Here is a 14,415-nt window from a genome sequence, read left to right as displayed (position 1 = left end):
GGTTTTTCGCTGGAGTTTGTTGGAAGCGTAGTCCGTCTCATTCGGACGCTGAAGGGTTTCTCGTGAGTTGGAATGAGAGGCCGACAGCCACGGACAAGGTGTGGGTATCTGATGAGCGAGTGAATGAGTTCTCATTCAAACTAAATGCTGATTTGCATTGACCATGATCTTTTTGCAACTGCGACAAACTATTTTTAGTGGCCTGAACTGAACCCAACAGTACCAGGTTGAGTTGGAGGTTGTGAAACGATTATCTGCATTGTGCGACAGGGCTGATCAAACCACACATAAATGTATGTGCATAATCTAATAGTGTGCATATAAAGGTTTGGTGGGCACAGCAGAAAACATGCTTCCTCATGAAGGTTCTATGTCCGCTCTCAGCCGACAGGCAGTGAGGTGTTCGGCACTCAAAACATTTCCACTTGGCCCTGTACCACCGTAACCCCACCGGTGGCGCTACGTTGTTATGTTTCAAAATCAGAACGCCCCCAGCGCCCACCGCACTTGACCTCAGCAGAGCACTTGCTCTGCCTCATTTTCATCTTTTCTCGCCTTTTGTGCTCAGCTGACCTCTGTGCTCGAAATCACCACTCACCCCCGTGAGTCAAGCCCCTCATTAGACACTGCAAACCCGCAAACCTGAGCACACAGCAGTGACGCTACACACGTACACACACCAGGAGCGTGTAAACCTATGACAAGGGCTTGGCGGATAATAAACCAGGGATTTGGACCCAAGGACGATAGCGTTCAAATCCACAGAGCAGGACGGGCAAAGCGTCAGCCATACCTCTACTGTTGTTTGAGGCTTTGTATAGATATACAGTTCAAACAGACATATTAGCTAATAGCTTGTTCCTTTCAGTAGGCTAACCAGTGCAACATTAAAGCATGTTGGAATTAGCATGCTAGCAAGCAGACAGTAAGTTTTGAAATGAATGAAGTGAATAGAGAGTCGGTTAGCCGAGCAGCTTGCCGCGTCTAACAGCATGAAGGCAAATCAATGTCCAAATCCGAGAGCGCCAATCAGGTCCGCCAGCGAGCGGGGAGCAAATACTCTTTCGTATCAGGAAAATAACCAAAGGAAAGACTCAATCTCCGTTCTACCTTCTCTTATTTTCTTTGGTTTCTTTGGCCCGTTCAACCGTTACTAGACTGTATGTGTGTGTGAATTCCAAAGAATGTGCGTGTTTGTGTAGTTAGACGTTTTCAAAGACATGCTGGGTGCCGGATAAGTGCGGTCACATGCATGTTCACATGTTCTGTTGTTTTTTGTGCCGTTACGGTGGATCAACTTCATGGTTCAATTGGTGGAAGAGGTGAGAAAAGGACAAACGGACAAAATCAAGTGAGGAAAACCTGAAGTGGATAGAAACAGTTTGACCACCAACACGGTTCTTATTGTCCCGCTTCATACATCTGTTCATTGTCAGGTGAGTAAACCTTTTTCTAAATTTCCGTCCGTTGAGACCAACCTTGAGAATATAGGCAAGAACAAGTTGTGTGTGTGTGCAGGGTGGGGGTGAGACATGCCTCTTAAAGATGTGAGAAAAACGTCCGTGTCTCCAGGACCGAGTGTGTCGACGGTCTAATTGGCAGAATGGAATGATGTAGTTAGAAGGCAATTGAAGCTAATGTGATGAGTCGATTTGAAGTTGAGCTGAACTGTGGGAAAGCTCTCCAAAGGACGCGCCGATGGCCGGAGTGTGTCTGCATTTGCAGCCCGTACGGATGTACGGTCGGGTGAGCCATCACTCTCGTTCCCTCTTTTCATTTGTTGCGGTCTCCATGGTGATGTGGAGGGGAGGGTTGCCTCGGCGGCCCATAATTCACCAAACGCCTGTCTGGCTGTGACACGTCCTTTTCAGCCAGGCTTTGTTTGGACGCTGATTTACGTGGATTTGCTGCAATTTTACCACCACCTCGTCCACACCTCCAGCGGGGGGGGGAGGAGAAACCTTTGAAGGATCAACGCATCCGAGAACTTGCAACATGCAGCGTGACGAAGTTCAGTTTGGAAGGGTTTGGTTAAATTATATAAATACAGGCAGTGGGATTTCAACACATTTTTTGAGTGATTTTGCTGTTTTTTCCATCTCTTTCTCTCACTCTGTTTGTTTTCCCCACCAGTCCCTCCCAGTGGGCGTTCCCACTGCGCAGCGGAGACCAATCACGCACGAGGCCCTTCGCCCCATCCCCTGGTGGTGAGCTTGTTAAGGCCTTTTTGTATTCACGTTTTTTTCCCCTTTCTACCCCTTTTTTTTTTTGTTTCTCTTGCTACCCCTCATTGAGCCACTCGAGCCGGGAGCAGATGGAAAGCTTGTAGAGGGAGTGGGCAAAGTGAGCGAGCGGGACAGAGAGAGAAGGACAGCGAGAGGGAACAGTTGAAGCCATGCAGAGAGTGAGGCAGCGCAGCGACGATGCTTGATGACCTGAGCCGCTGACCACCAGAAAAGGCTTTTCTCCCTCCTCCACCCGAGTCCTAGAGACACCAAGGAACCAGACAGGAAAAGCCCCGAGCGGAGACATTCGACTCGACGTCCCGACTGAAGCGGAGCGCTGAAAAGACAGAAAAAATAGAAAAGAGTTAAGAGACAAGGACAAAGAGGAGGGGAGTTCCGCAGATGAGAGGCAGAAGGTAGACGCTCAGTGTGACCAGGTAAAGAGAAGTGAAACAAGTGCCAGGAGCGTAACAGTTGTGTCCACGGGGACTAATCAAAGAAAAGGGCCACTGGGAGGGTCACCGCCAGGACAAACAATCCTTGGAGGCGGAAAATAGGAAGGGACAGACAGAAGTTTGAGGAAAAGAGATAAGAGACAAAGAACAAAAAGGATGGCCAACTCGGGTCTCCAGTTGTTGGGTTACTTCCTGGCTTTAGGCGGCTGGATCGGCATCATCTCCACCACCTCTTTGCCCCAGTGGAAGCAGTCGTCGTACGCCGGCGACGCCATCATCACCGCCGTGGGTCTGTACGAGGGTCTGTGGATGAGCTGCGCCTCGCAGAGCACAGGACAGGTGCAGTGCAAGATCTTTGACTCCATGCTCTCGCTGGACAGTAAGTATCATCTCTGCTAGACGGTTTCTGTTCAAATGTGGTCCTGAGCCTCATAGTTTCAGTATCATTATATTTGAAATGTGATATAACTTGTACAGAATATGCAGAAATCTTAGTGGGTTCTGGAAACTAGATGATGGAAAAGACCGGTGACACTTGGGTTTCTTTTTGTAAGGCATCACCAAGATCTGCTTCTTTTAATCATACTTCACATTGCTTTCTTTAATACGTGTTGTTATCAATAAGGCAGCTCTGTCCGACTTTTAGCCACAATGACAATAATATAAAAAGATCCAATGAAAAAACACACCCTCAGTTGGTCTTCCCCCAAATTACCGGAGGACAAAAGGAACCAACATCCCTGATGTTTTAATCTCAACAGCTTTTGCAGCTGTTAGTCAGCAGCAACAAACAGACGGAAAGAACCCAAAGCCTCAGCGACACTTTTGGGTCAGAAGCTGTAAATTAAGTCATCAAATTTAATCAAAAACTTGAAAGCTAATTTACAAGGCTTGTGTGAGTGTGCGAGTGTGTGTGTGTGTGTGTTGGGGGGGGGGTCAGGAATGCGAGGTTCAGATATAAATTAGCTCAGGACATGAGCCACCTGTCATGTCCGATTTGTGAGTAGCACCCAGTCCTCATAATTAATGGCACGCAGATTACAGGAACCCGTCCATCTGCTGTCTGCTTGAATCATCCTATTAGAGATTCTGATGGGAGACCAGTAGGGGCGGGGGCCTTTGCGTCACAACTCATTCTTGTGAATCAATTGTTATTTTTCTTTCTCTGTGCTTACGCTTTGTTGCCTCGGAGCAACAAAACGAGGCGATTTGCAAAGATTTTGGTGGAAAAAAAAAAAGACCAACCCTCTGTGTCTGTGGCGTCGTGTCGTGTGACGACTCCTGTGGCCCATCGCGGCCACAAGAGCGGCGTATTGTCCTGCGCCGATGAATAGGCGCTGTTCGGAGAAGAAAAGGCCAGTGTTGAGCCAAGACACCAGAGATATTCTCAGAATGTGCTCCGGCGTCCCCACACGCGCACATTGTTCCGTTTGTCCACACCCAGCAGACTGAAGACAGAACACTGGAGAAGGTCTGCTAAATAAAGGGGGGGGGGGTCGTCCACACAGGCCATGAAATGGAGCGGATCAGCATTCGATCATGTGCGCCGGGGCGGCGTCGGGTTTGATCCAACGCAAGTTCCGATTTGAGTTCTCCTCGCCGGCTACTCTTCGCAGCGGGGGCAGCATGTGATGGAGAGTTTAATTGTTCACCAGACTGTGGCGGCGCTCCGCTGATGCGGCTCGCGCAGCCGTGGCGGAAATAAGCGTTGGCGTTTTGTTTTGCTCAGAAAAGGAGTTGATGTTTTCAGGTTGACAGAAGGATTTTCTAAAAAATGTATACTTTCAGAAAAGTGCGCAGGATGGTGGTGGTGCTGAAAGGACAGCTCTTCAGAACCGGAAACACACAAAAAGAATCTTTATCTCCGGTTCTGTATTCATAGAAAAGTCCAATTGTGCTGATGAGATTCAACACGGCATTTTGGTAATATTTCCAGTTTTACATCAACTTACCAAGATCCAAGTCAACTTGTCATTCATGGGTGATCCTGGTGTGTGTTATTATTATCGTTATGGTCCACGCACCCAATAAAAAGAGCAAAACCAACCGTCTGCACCTCCCAATACAATCTGACTTCCCTATTGGCTCCTACTGAAGTAGTAAATCCCAAAAAAGAAACACACCACTATTTTAAAAAAGCAGTCATTTACCAGAAAAGCTATTTTTCAGCCCATCATTCTCAAACTAGAGGAAATATTGCTTGAGCAAGCATTTGAGGAAGCAGGAAGGTGTTTGTGGGACCGATTGGAGAACCGATTACAGAGTGAGTGTTTATTCTAGTGAGGCAAAATGTCACCAAGTGCTACAGGGTTTGTGATTGCTTTTGCAAAACAGAATTATAGTTTTTGGACAGATATGGAGCTCTTTGGCACTAGGCTTTGATAAACCTACATGTAGAACACACTCATCTTTTTGTGTTGACAATAAGAAAACTATAGAACATCAACAGCCTTTTCATTTGACTCACTCCTTGTTTATACAGTCTTAAGGTAAAAGCAGTTTGACTTGCAAGCACACTCATGGAGTCCACCCACGTCCATGTATGACGGTGTGTATGTACCTACCTGCACACGCTTTCACTCCCGTCTCCTTTGTTGGCTTTATGGTCTTGACCAGCTGGGACATGTGACATTTGCCAAACCAAGTGGGGTAATGCATCAAATCAGAGCATCTGCTGGAGGTGAAATTGGACTTGAAAAGAGCTGCGGTTGTCAGATACGAGTCAAAGTTTCCTAGTTGTGTACGAGGGGAAAAAACAAGTGACCTCACAATAGAACCTTACAGTGCTTACAGATAAACGCACCAGCTGGAACACATACTCATTGAAGGCTTGGGGCTGGCACTGCCAACCCCGGACGCTGGACAGAGAGAGAGAGAGAGGGCATAGTGCCCCCCCCCGCCCCTCCTTATAGCCTCTCCTTTACCACAAAGGCCCACGAATGCCCTTCTGGTTTGTTACCGACTGAAGCGGGTCAGAGCATCGGCCTTGAACCCTTCACGTCCTCAGAAGTAAAATAAAAAAAGAAGCGGAATGCTTAAGACTACATGAAAGAACAGAAGGTCAAGCCTCTCTCTGTGGAAGACCATCCAGAGAAACCATCAAAAGGAGCTGTGGAGCCATGAATCAGACTTCAAAGATGGTTCCATCCCACCCCATCTTAAGTCCCTTCAGATCAGCTTCTGAAATGCAACTTCCCCGCTGCACCATGAATGATTCTGTGTGTATTTATGTCACAATGACAAATGATGACTTCAGGTTCTTGCCCACAGCTCTTTCTGAAGCGACTCATTCTCACACATAAAGGCACATTACGTTTTGTTCTAATTCAGGTCGACTTTCAAGTCTTGACATTGGAGATAATCATTGGACAAACAGGTCAGATTGTTTGCTTTTATGACCTAAACAAAAGAAAAGTTGATATTCTACTCATAGAAGACTCTGAGATCCTGTGAAAAGCTCTTAAAAAAGTTGCTCCAATAATTCTTGACTTTAAATTAGCTGTTTTCTGCCAAAATGTTCCATTGTTGTTTTTCGCGTCAAACACTTGCTTACACGTGTTATCTGGTGGTAAAGACATGGACCTCAACGGTAAAGACATGGACCTCGTCGGCCATCAGAGCCGGGATGTACGGTTCAAACGCGCTGACGACGGTACAGGCAGCAAAGCCCGATCGCTCCGGTGACAGACCCGTGGAAACAATCTCGCTTTGTGACAAAGACACACTAATCCCACTGTGTGGAACATGTAAAGCAGGCCCTCCTACACCTCCACCATGTGTGTGTGTGTGTGTGAGAGAGAGTTGTGTGATTCATCTGTGTCTATTCCACCTACAGATATTGTGTGTGAGTGTGTATATATCATGCATTTGCACGTGTGTGTGTGTAAATAATGTGTAAATATGTTGCTCCCACTGAGTTATGTGTGTGCCGAGGGCCTTGTGGGCGGCGCATTTGATTTTTGAAAAGACAAAACCTCGGCGTAGTTGTCTGGGGAAGATTTCCAGGATTGACTGAGTCCCCTCTGGAAAACCAAAAGGTCAACCTGCTGGAAAATGGGAGAGTGCTGGATGAGCTTTATGCCACATGTTGTCACCCACCAATAACACTTTTAATATCTTAAAATTCGCATTTTATTCCAAGGGATGGACTAAAAAGTATATTCTCCCTCTCCACTTTCTCCCTCTCGCTTTGCTTCCTATCTTCTGTGGTATCGGTACACTCCCTCCACCTTTGTTCCTCTTCTCTATCCAGTCCACATCCAGACCTGTCGAGCCCTCATGGTGATCTCCGTGCTGCTGGGCTTCATCGGCATCATCGTCAGCGTGGTGGGCATGAAGTGCACCAAGGTGGGGGACAACAACCCGGTCACCAAGACTCGCATCGCCGTGACCGGAGGGGCTCTCTTCCTGCTCGCAGGTGGGACTTCCGCTGCTCCGCTTTACTGACGTAGATATACAGCGGAATCTCCCACAACCGGAGCATTTAGCCATAATGGTGTGGTGTTTCTCTAGCCTAAGGGTGGGGGGGGGGGTGAACCACTTCCCTGTAAACAGGAAGTGGTCATTTTAGAGGCATTAGTCTGAACACAAACATAAACCCAACGCCCGGGGTGGTGGTGGTGGTGGGATTGACTAAATGAGTGTTCTCCACTGTGCTGTTGTCGCTGCAGTGAATGCTTGCAAGGCTCACGCGACTGTTCTCTCTCCGCAGGTCTATGCACGCTGGTGTCTGTGTCCTGGTACGCCACTCAGGTGTCCTATCAGTTCTTTAATCCAAACACACCGCCCAACGCCAGGTATGTGACAAAACTGCCAAACACTCAAGAGCCTGTGTTTCTTGTTGTGCTATTATTTAGCCGCCTAAAATGCTCCAAAAGCCTGGCCATGCATACATGAAATGCTTACAGATGCTGTTTTTTATATTGGCTGGAAAAAAATAAAATTGTCACATGCAGTCAGCACACAACAGATGAGCAAATACTGCCAGTTTATTTACAAAATCTATAAATTAACCAAATCAAATGACCATCAATCCATTTGATGTTTTTTTGTCACAGGAGTAATGCGACACAATCTAGTTCCATGGAGCGCTGAATACCATCGTGTGAACACAACCTTCAATCATTCTCGTACAAAGAACAATTCAGCCCAGGAACAAAACTCCCATTTGTTCTCAGTAACCCAAAATATGAGGCAGATTAGACAAATAACATCTCAAGACCATCGATTCCATTTGAGTCATACCGCCGCGGGCAGGCGTGGCCACACCATTTTGGCTCGTCAGCTACTTTTCAATGAACCAAGTCACGGTGATCTACCCCCCCCAATTCAAAGGGAAGGCGTCTATGAAGGGGTCTCATATTTTATCTGAAGCTAGATATGCAATAGCTGATATTACAATAAAATAACCCGCTATCCCTTTTCCTATTGTTGATGGGCTACTAGTGACAATTGAATCCATTCTAAATCGACTATGTGGTACCAATTCCCCAGATTTAATCTCGGATCTGATGCAGGCATCCTCTCTCTCTCTCTCTAACCTACGCAGATATGAGTTTGGCTCGGCCCTGTTTGTCGGCTGGGCGGCAGCCAGTCTGACGGTGCTCGGCGGCTCCTTGCTGTGCTGCTCCTGCTCTAAAGAAGACATTCGAGGACAGCAGTATTACCGCCAATCACAGCCTTCTACAGCCAGGGAGTACGTGTAACCCCCCCCACCCTCCCCCGACCCCCTCCTCCCACCTCCATCCAGCAGTCCCCCAAACAGAGAGCATCAGACATGCTTGGCACCGACCCTGCTTTCTCAAATTATAAAACAAAACAAAAAGACTATCAAACACACATGCAATCATGTAGCATTTACACACGGCATACACAGGTACTCAAGCCCAAACACAAACACCTCATCTACCGGTGGGATTTATTTTGGTGACAAGAAAAACTACACTAAAAACTTTATTAAACTATTTGTGAGCAGATAACCTACATATCTCATGTCAATCATCCAGCTCATTCCTATGATGATGCTAAGCTTGCAATTGCGAATGGAAACGTCTCGAATGCCTAAATATATTTTTTGTAGTTTACTTGAAATTAGTGCTGCAACGTCAATCTTAACGTTAATCCCCAAAATCCCGACACTATGAGTCAACCACTAAAATAAAAAGGGAAAAGAAATGAATCTAAACATCTGGAGGCATGATGTAAGGTGGTACAGCAGATGCACAGATGGATCTGGAGCTAAAAATACTGGACAAGTAAACATTATTAGCAAGTCCTATGCTTCCTGGTTGGAGCTGCATCTATGCTTTGCCTCCATATGGTGCAGTTACGTTGTGTAAAACAACAGCCCACAAGTTTGTTGTGTTAAAGCTTCTCAGTCCCAACTCTCTCTCTCCGATTCTGATGCTTAGTAGCAGCCCTCCCCTTCAAGCTACGATGCTTTACAGTTTCCCCCGTAGCGTAAGTTTTGGAAGTTTTCCAAAATAAACTGTATATTTGGGCCATCTTCATCTTAGATTTTGCCCGTCACCATCTTTTTTATTTGCAACTAGTGATCAAAAGTGATCATGTTAGGGGTGACGTGGAGACATTGAGTAGGGCTCTGGTAGCGACCTGTCAATCACAAGGTAGCTCTGCCCCCAAAGGCATACCCTGCTTGATACCATTGGACTCTAAATGGATCATCATTTACTAAATGATCATCACGCTCTGTTGAAGAAGACTTGAAACTAGAGAATGAGACCACATCTTTACATTGTTTACTGATGGAATAAATCCAGAGAAAAGTTGAGTATTTTTCTCTTCTCCTTGATTTGGTGTCACGTGGCAAACAAACAACAAGAATCCCTCATGGGTGTTTTGGGGTTCATCAAACCCCCCTCTGGTGGGATTTCTTGCTCTTCAAACGAGTAAGCCTAGTGGCAGGTGTCTCACTAAACAGTGCCTAGAAGCCCACTGCCCGAACATTGGTACCGGAAGAGTTTGGAGTGAGAACACGTGTTGAACGTTGAAGTTTTTGGTTATTATCTGTAACTCCCACCTGATTGTTAAACTATTCCAGAACGATATGATTTCCGTTGCTACGGCCTGATAAAGAGAAACTTACATGTGATTAAACTAACCAGAGTAACTATCTGTGTGCAGCATTAAGGCGGCCATTTTGCTTTCTCACCCTCAAAAGAAGCTGGTTATCACGTAGTTCCGTTTTACAACAACTTGCTGAGTGCATGAAGACACAACCTGAGCTGCAAAAGTGGAGGTCTTTCAGTTCGACTACAAATGCTGTTAATGCTCATGCCACTGTTTGACTACACACCAGGGCAAATTGGAGGCTGTCGTCAACACACCACCATTACCATGCTCCATCCACTAACACATTAGATACATGCTAATTAATGTAGTTGCCACACAGGTACTATCCTCACTGGGGATCATAAGCGTTAAGACACTATAGCTTCATTAAGCTTAGTATGAACGTCGTATTTAGCTCCACTGCAGTAGATCTACACGTGTTATTGCAAACCACAGACGGTACAGTACAATAGATGTCAGGAACGTTATTCAAACGTGTCCCCGGGGCCTGTAAAACTCACTTAGATTGGCTCTTGAGTTCCCTGCTTGATGCTCCCACATCAATGGGCTTCCGCTTGTGTTTCTAAAAGAGCCGGTCGTCATCACTGTCGCAGATAATAAAGCCATTAACTTTTCTTAGAAACTATTCCGCCCCCCCCCCCCGTCTGCCTCTCCTCTCCGGGGCTGCTTTTGTGCGGAGGGCTCTGTGGAGGGCTCTGGGGGCCGGTGGGGGCGGCAGCAGGGCTATTGGAAATGTCTGGTGCTTTAAATAAAAGGGGGGGCAGGCGTCACTAGCAGCTGGACTTTGAATAGGAACTGTAAAACCATGTCCACAAACCCCCCAAAAAATGTACATGTTTTTTTTGCCCAAAGTTAGATCAGAATATGGATGCCACTCTCTTATCTGTCTGTTAGATATGAAGCTAAAGGCAGCTTGACGTTTAGCTTAGCATATCGCTCAGAGCCGAAACAGGAGGAAAATCTAGCTTTAATCCGTCTAAGACTAAAAACATAACCAATGACACCATAATTATTGTTAATTACATGGCTAGTTAGTAGAGTTGGTTACTTTTGGTAACCTCCCGTGCTCCTTCTCATTGACTTTCCATCCCCTTTTTCTTCTGCCAACTAATTCTTCATATCTGCTGCAAGAATCTGAGCGGTCCTGATGTGTCTCCTCTTTCCCCTCCTTGTCCTCTGTTCCTCCTGTTCTCCTCTCACTGTCTTCTTCTCTCCTCTAATTCAGGGCAGAGTTGTTGAGTGAAACTAGTTTCCCCGACTGATCAGACTCCCTGCCTTTTTACCGAGGACTGTCCCGACTGTCCGACTTCTGTCTCCCCTACTTTCTTTCACTCGCTCCCGTTTTCTCTGAGACCTAAACTTGGACCTCTTGTGTTAGAATAGCCCCCCTCTTCATTTGCTACATCTGCGCCTCAATGGGAACCAAGCTGCATTGATGTCTCCCGTTTTCTGTCCCCTACGTTGAGCCGTTTCTGTAAATATGGACTCCTAAAGGACGATGATTAAGACCTTTTATTTAAGAGTTGCGGTGGCCTCCTCTGTTTCCGCGTGAACCCTCCACACACCTCCCACGCCCTCTCCTGTGTCTCACTGTCGGCCAAACAGTAACGATGAGTTAAAACCCCTTTCTGTGGTTTTTGTTTCGCGCTGATTTATGATTTCTCTTATATCCTATGACCTCCGGGTGTTTTTTTTGTGTAACATGTGTCTTTAGGGTTTACCTTTGTGTGCGCTGTGACTGTACCTTGACTGAAACGTGTTCTTTTTCCCTTTTGAATTGCAGACCAAATGTTAAAAGTACCCCACCAGAGAAAAGGGAGCAGTACTTGTAGTTTGGGAGAGTCTTCTGGCCTTACCGTGGTTTAGATTCTGTCTACAGACAAAAAAACTCTCCCTGAGGACGTCAAAACAGACACAGACCGAGCTAAAGAAAGAAGTTATTGACACCAGGCACATTGCGGAAACTTAAATTGGAGTTTTGTTGTTAAAAAGAAAGAACGTAGAAGACATCTTTTGGAGGTTTTTTTTGTAGATATCCTGGTCTTGTCTGTTTTGCTGACTCTGGGAGAGACAGTCCTTCAGGGTATGTTTTCTGTAACATGTTAAAATACCTGGGTGTATATACCACCTACTCCTGTCCTCCTTTTTTTTACTACATATATAATGTCTTACTACAGTGCCTTATAACACATGTTTGTGCACGTGTCTGTTTCTGACTTAATGGATTCTTCATCTTGAGGGACGTGTGCGTCCTTAGTTCCCCCCCCTGCCAGCGGTTCCGTTTGCCTTTTTTTTTTTAATCTATTGTCGAACTTCTGGAAATGAATGTGAAGCTACTCTGCAGTACCACTTACGAAACAACAGACCCACGATAGATCTGAAGCATAGTGCCTTGTGTGCCACTGTTTGTATTAAAGCTGTGTGCCTGTCTCCATTCAGCCTGGATTGAGGATATACCCAGTGCTTTTTTTCTTCTTCTTTTCGTTAAGTGCCAATATGATTTTGCGTGAATGACACGACAGAGTCGTCGCGTTATCGACTCCGGGATGTACTGTACTGTGTGTTGTCTCCTGTACTAAGGAACGCTGAGCGGTCAAGCCTGCATTATTTACAACGGCGTTCATCTCTCTAATATTTACCACCCTCGATGTTGTGTATCATCTCCTCTGCAGTATACCCCTGTCTGTTTCTTTTAGAATAAAGCAAACAGAGAGAAAAAAACACGAGGGATTTGAGTCATGAGTCGTGTACTTTTCACCCCCGGCTGTCTTTTCGCTCACTCCATTGAGCGACCCCCCACCCACCTCGCCCCTCATTCTTTACAGCTCAAATACTTATTTTGCACCCCGTTGTTCAGTAATTGCACACATGGAATTCCACTTCTGCTCCACTGGACTGTGGCATATTCTCAAAGGTGGACTCGCCACTGCTACAGTTAATAAGAAGGTTTGATTTTTAGTTTATCTGTTTAGTTTCAGCGGTGAAACTTTTATTAAATCACAAAGACTTTCTTCTACAAACGCATATGAAGGGCTACTTGGGTATTCAACTTCCATTTGAACTCTAGACAGGTTGCAGTAACTCCTCAACATCAATCTACAGCCACTAAAAGTGTGTTTTCTTTACCTTTTGCTTGATCCAATCTGTTTGCAATTGTTTAGAGAAGCCTTAGGGTTTGGCAGCGTAGCTTTGTGTTATTTACTGACACGATCTACCGTTGTCTTCCATTAAGTCACATGCCACTAATACGAACAGAAGGAAAAAGGTCAAGCAAAATGCTGACAGGCACTTGAAATATCAATCTTTACCTGTCACTGGTAAAGAAAAGTACAAGTTGGGAGATAAGTTGTTGGATATCATATTAAAGTTACCATTGATGCAAAATGTGCATCGCAAGAAATGCTCGTTTCGCAAACACGGCCTCGAATGAAGCGCTCAAAGCTCTTCCAAGGTAAGATATGGAAGGTGAAATACACAACTTTCATCCTGGGCAAAATGACATTACTAAGTTTAGCCAAAGCTAATATGAGGCTTCAGCAGGCTGAGAAGCGGTAAGCCTTGTCGACCCGCCCAACCGACAGCAATGCTGATATTGGCAAAATACATTCCAGTGTTCTGAAATTATACATTCCACATTGTTTGCACATGGTAACGTAACGGTGTCTTAACCCGGGCAGCGAAAGCTAGCATTGCCCCAACCTGGAGATATGCAGATTTACCCTGTTTCCAGTCATCAGTGATGTTAATTCATACATGTCAACACATCTATATGTCAAATCTCATGAATATATATATATATATATATATATATATATATATATATATATATATATATATATTATATGTGTATATATATTTTCAGATCACCTGAATACATTACAAGATCATTTTTATCAATAGTTTTACTGGATAGTCGACATAAAACTGCCTGGTTTAGTCATACGTTACGTTACCTTACGTTATGTCAAGGTTTATGTCTGTTCTTGCAAATTCCCTCTGGACAACTAATCGTTTCAACTCCGATTATGCCAACATGCGTTTTCGTCGTTCAATGGAAATACAATGTGCCGGAAACAACGGTATCTGCTCTTTAAGTCCAGATGTTTGAATTCGAATCCCGTTAAGGAGGATTTCTTCCTGGCCGGTACGGAGAAATGTCTCACTATGGACACATGGGAATACTAGTAAGAGAGTCTGATTGTCTGATTGTCCCTGACTTTACACCAGGTTTAAATGAGCTTGTTAAACCGTCACCCTGAAGACACCAGTGGTGGGAAACAGCGTACGGATGTGAAATCTCACATACACCTGACATGTACGGATGGTCCTACACCACCTGTGACTATACAGTCTGTTCAGCTAAAAAGAAATGCTCCAATATGCAAAACAATTTCAATAGAACTGTGGCTGAGAGCACATTCTTTAAACTTAAACGATAAATATATATCAGCATATGTCGCCTGATGGACTCAAGTATTTGAGTCCATTTCAGAAGCAGAGAATAATTTCCCCAAGGAGAATAATAAAAGGTATTTTCTCTCCTCTTCTTTCTTACATTTGTACTTACATATGAGAATATATGAGAACATGGCGCAGAGGTTACGTGCACAATTAACCCGATGAACCTGCAGCGGAAACCAAAC

At 45.2% G+C, this 14,415-nt stretch overlaps 1 protein-coding gene across 2 annotated transcripts; it reads left to right on the top strand.

Moving 5' to 3' along the window:
- Positions 1-2,186: 2,186 nt before the first annotated feature.
- cldn19 (claudin 19) lies at positions 2,187-12,493 on the top strand. 2 transcript variants are annotated; one of them, XM_040203743.2, is made up of 5 exons: positions 2,187-3,059; positions 6,933-7,097; positions 7,392-7,476; positions 8,229-8,375; positions 10,998-12,493. In XM_040203743.2, exons 1-5 carry the CDS (start codon positions 2,837-2,839, stop codon positions 11,032-11,034), a joined length of 657 nt encoding a protein of 218 aa, XP_040059677.1. In that variant the 5' UTR covers positions 2,187-2,836; the 3' UTR covers positions 11,035-12,493. The 2 variants fall into 2 exon arrangements, with proteins under 2 accessions (XP_040059677.1, XP_040059676.1); XM_040203742.2 differs by having other exon boundaries at positions 2,218-3,059; positions 11,556-12,493.
- Positions 12,494-14,415: the final 1,922 nt, after the last annotated feature.

Source organism: Gasterosteus aculeatus, chromosome 17, assembly GCF_964276395.1.
Source record: "Gasterosteus aculeatus chromosome 17, fGasAcu3.hap1.1, whole genome shotgun sequence".
NCBI classification, from domain to species: Eukaryota; Metazoa; Chordata; class Actinopteri; order Perciformes; family Gasterosteidae; genus Gasterosteus; species Gasterosteus aculeatus.
Note: the sequence above shows the minus strand (reverse complement) of the source record. Positions and strands in the feature narration are given on the sequence as shown.

Coding starts and splice junctions, on each gene's coding strand:
- cldn19 (XM_040203742.2), top strand. CDS start 2,837: ATGGCCAACTCGGGTCTCCAGTTGTTGGGTTACTTCCTGGCTTTAGGC. Junction 7,098..7,391: donor GGCTCTCTTCCTGCTCGCAG/GTGGGACTTCCG, acceptor CTCTCTCCGCAG/GTCTATGCACGCTGGTGTCT. Junction 7,477..8,228: donor AACACACCGCCCAACGCCAG/GTATGTGACAAA, acceptor TAACCTACGCAG/ATATGAGTTTGGCTCGGCCC.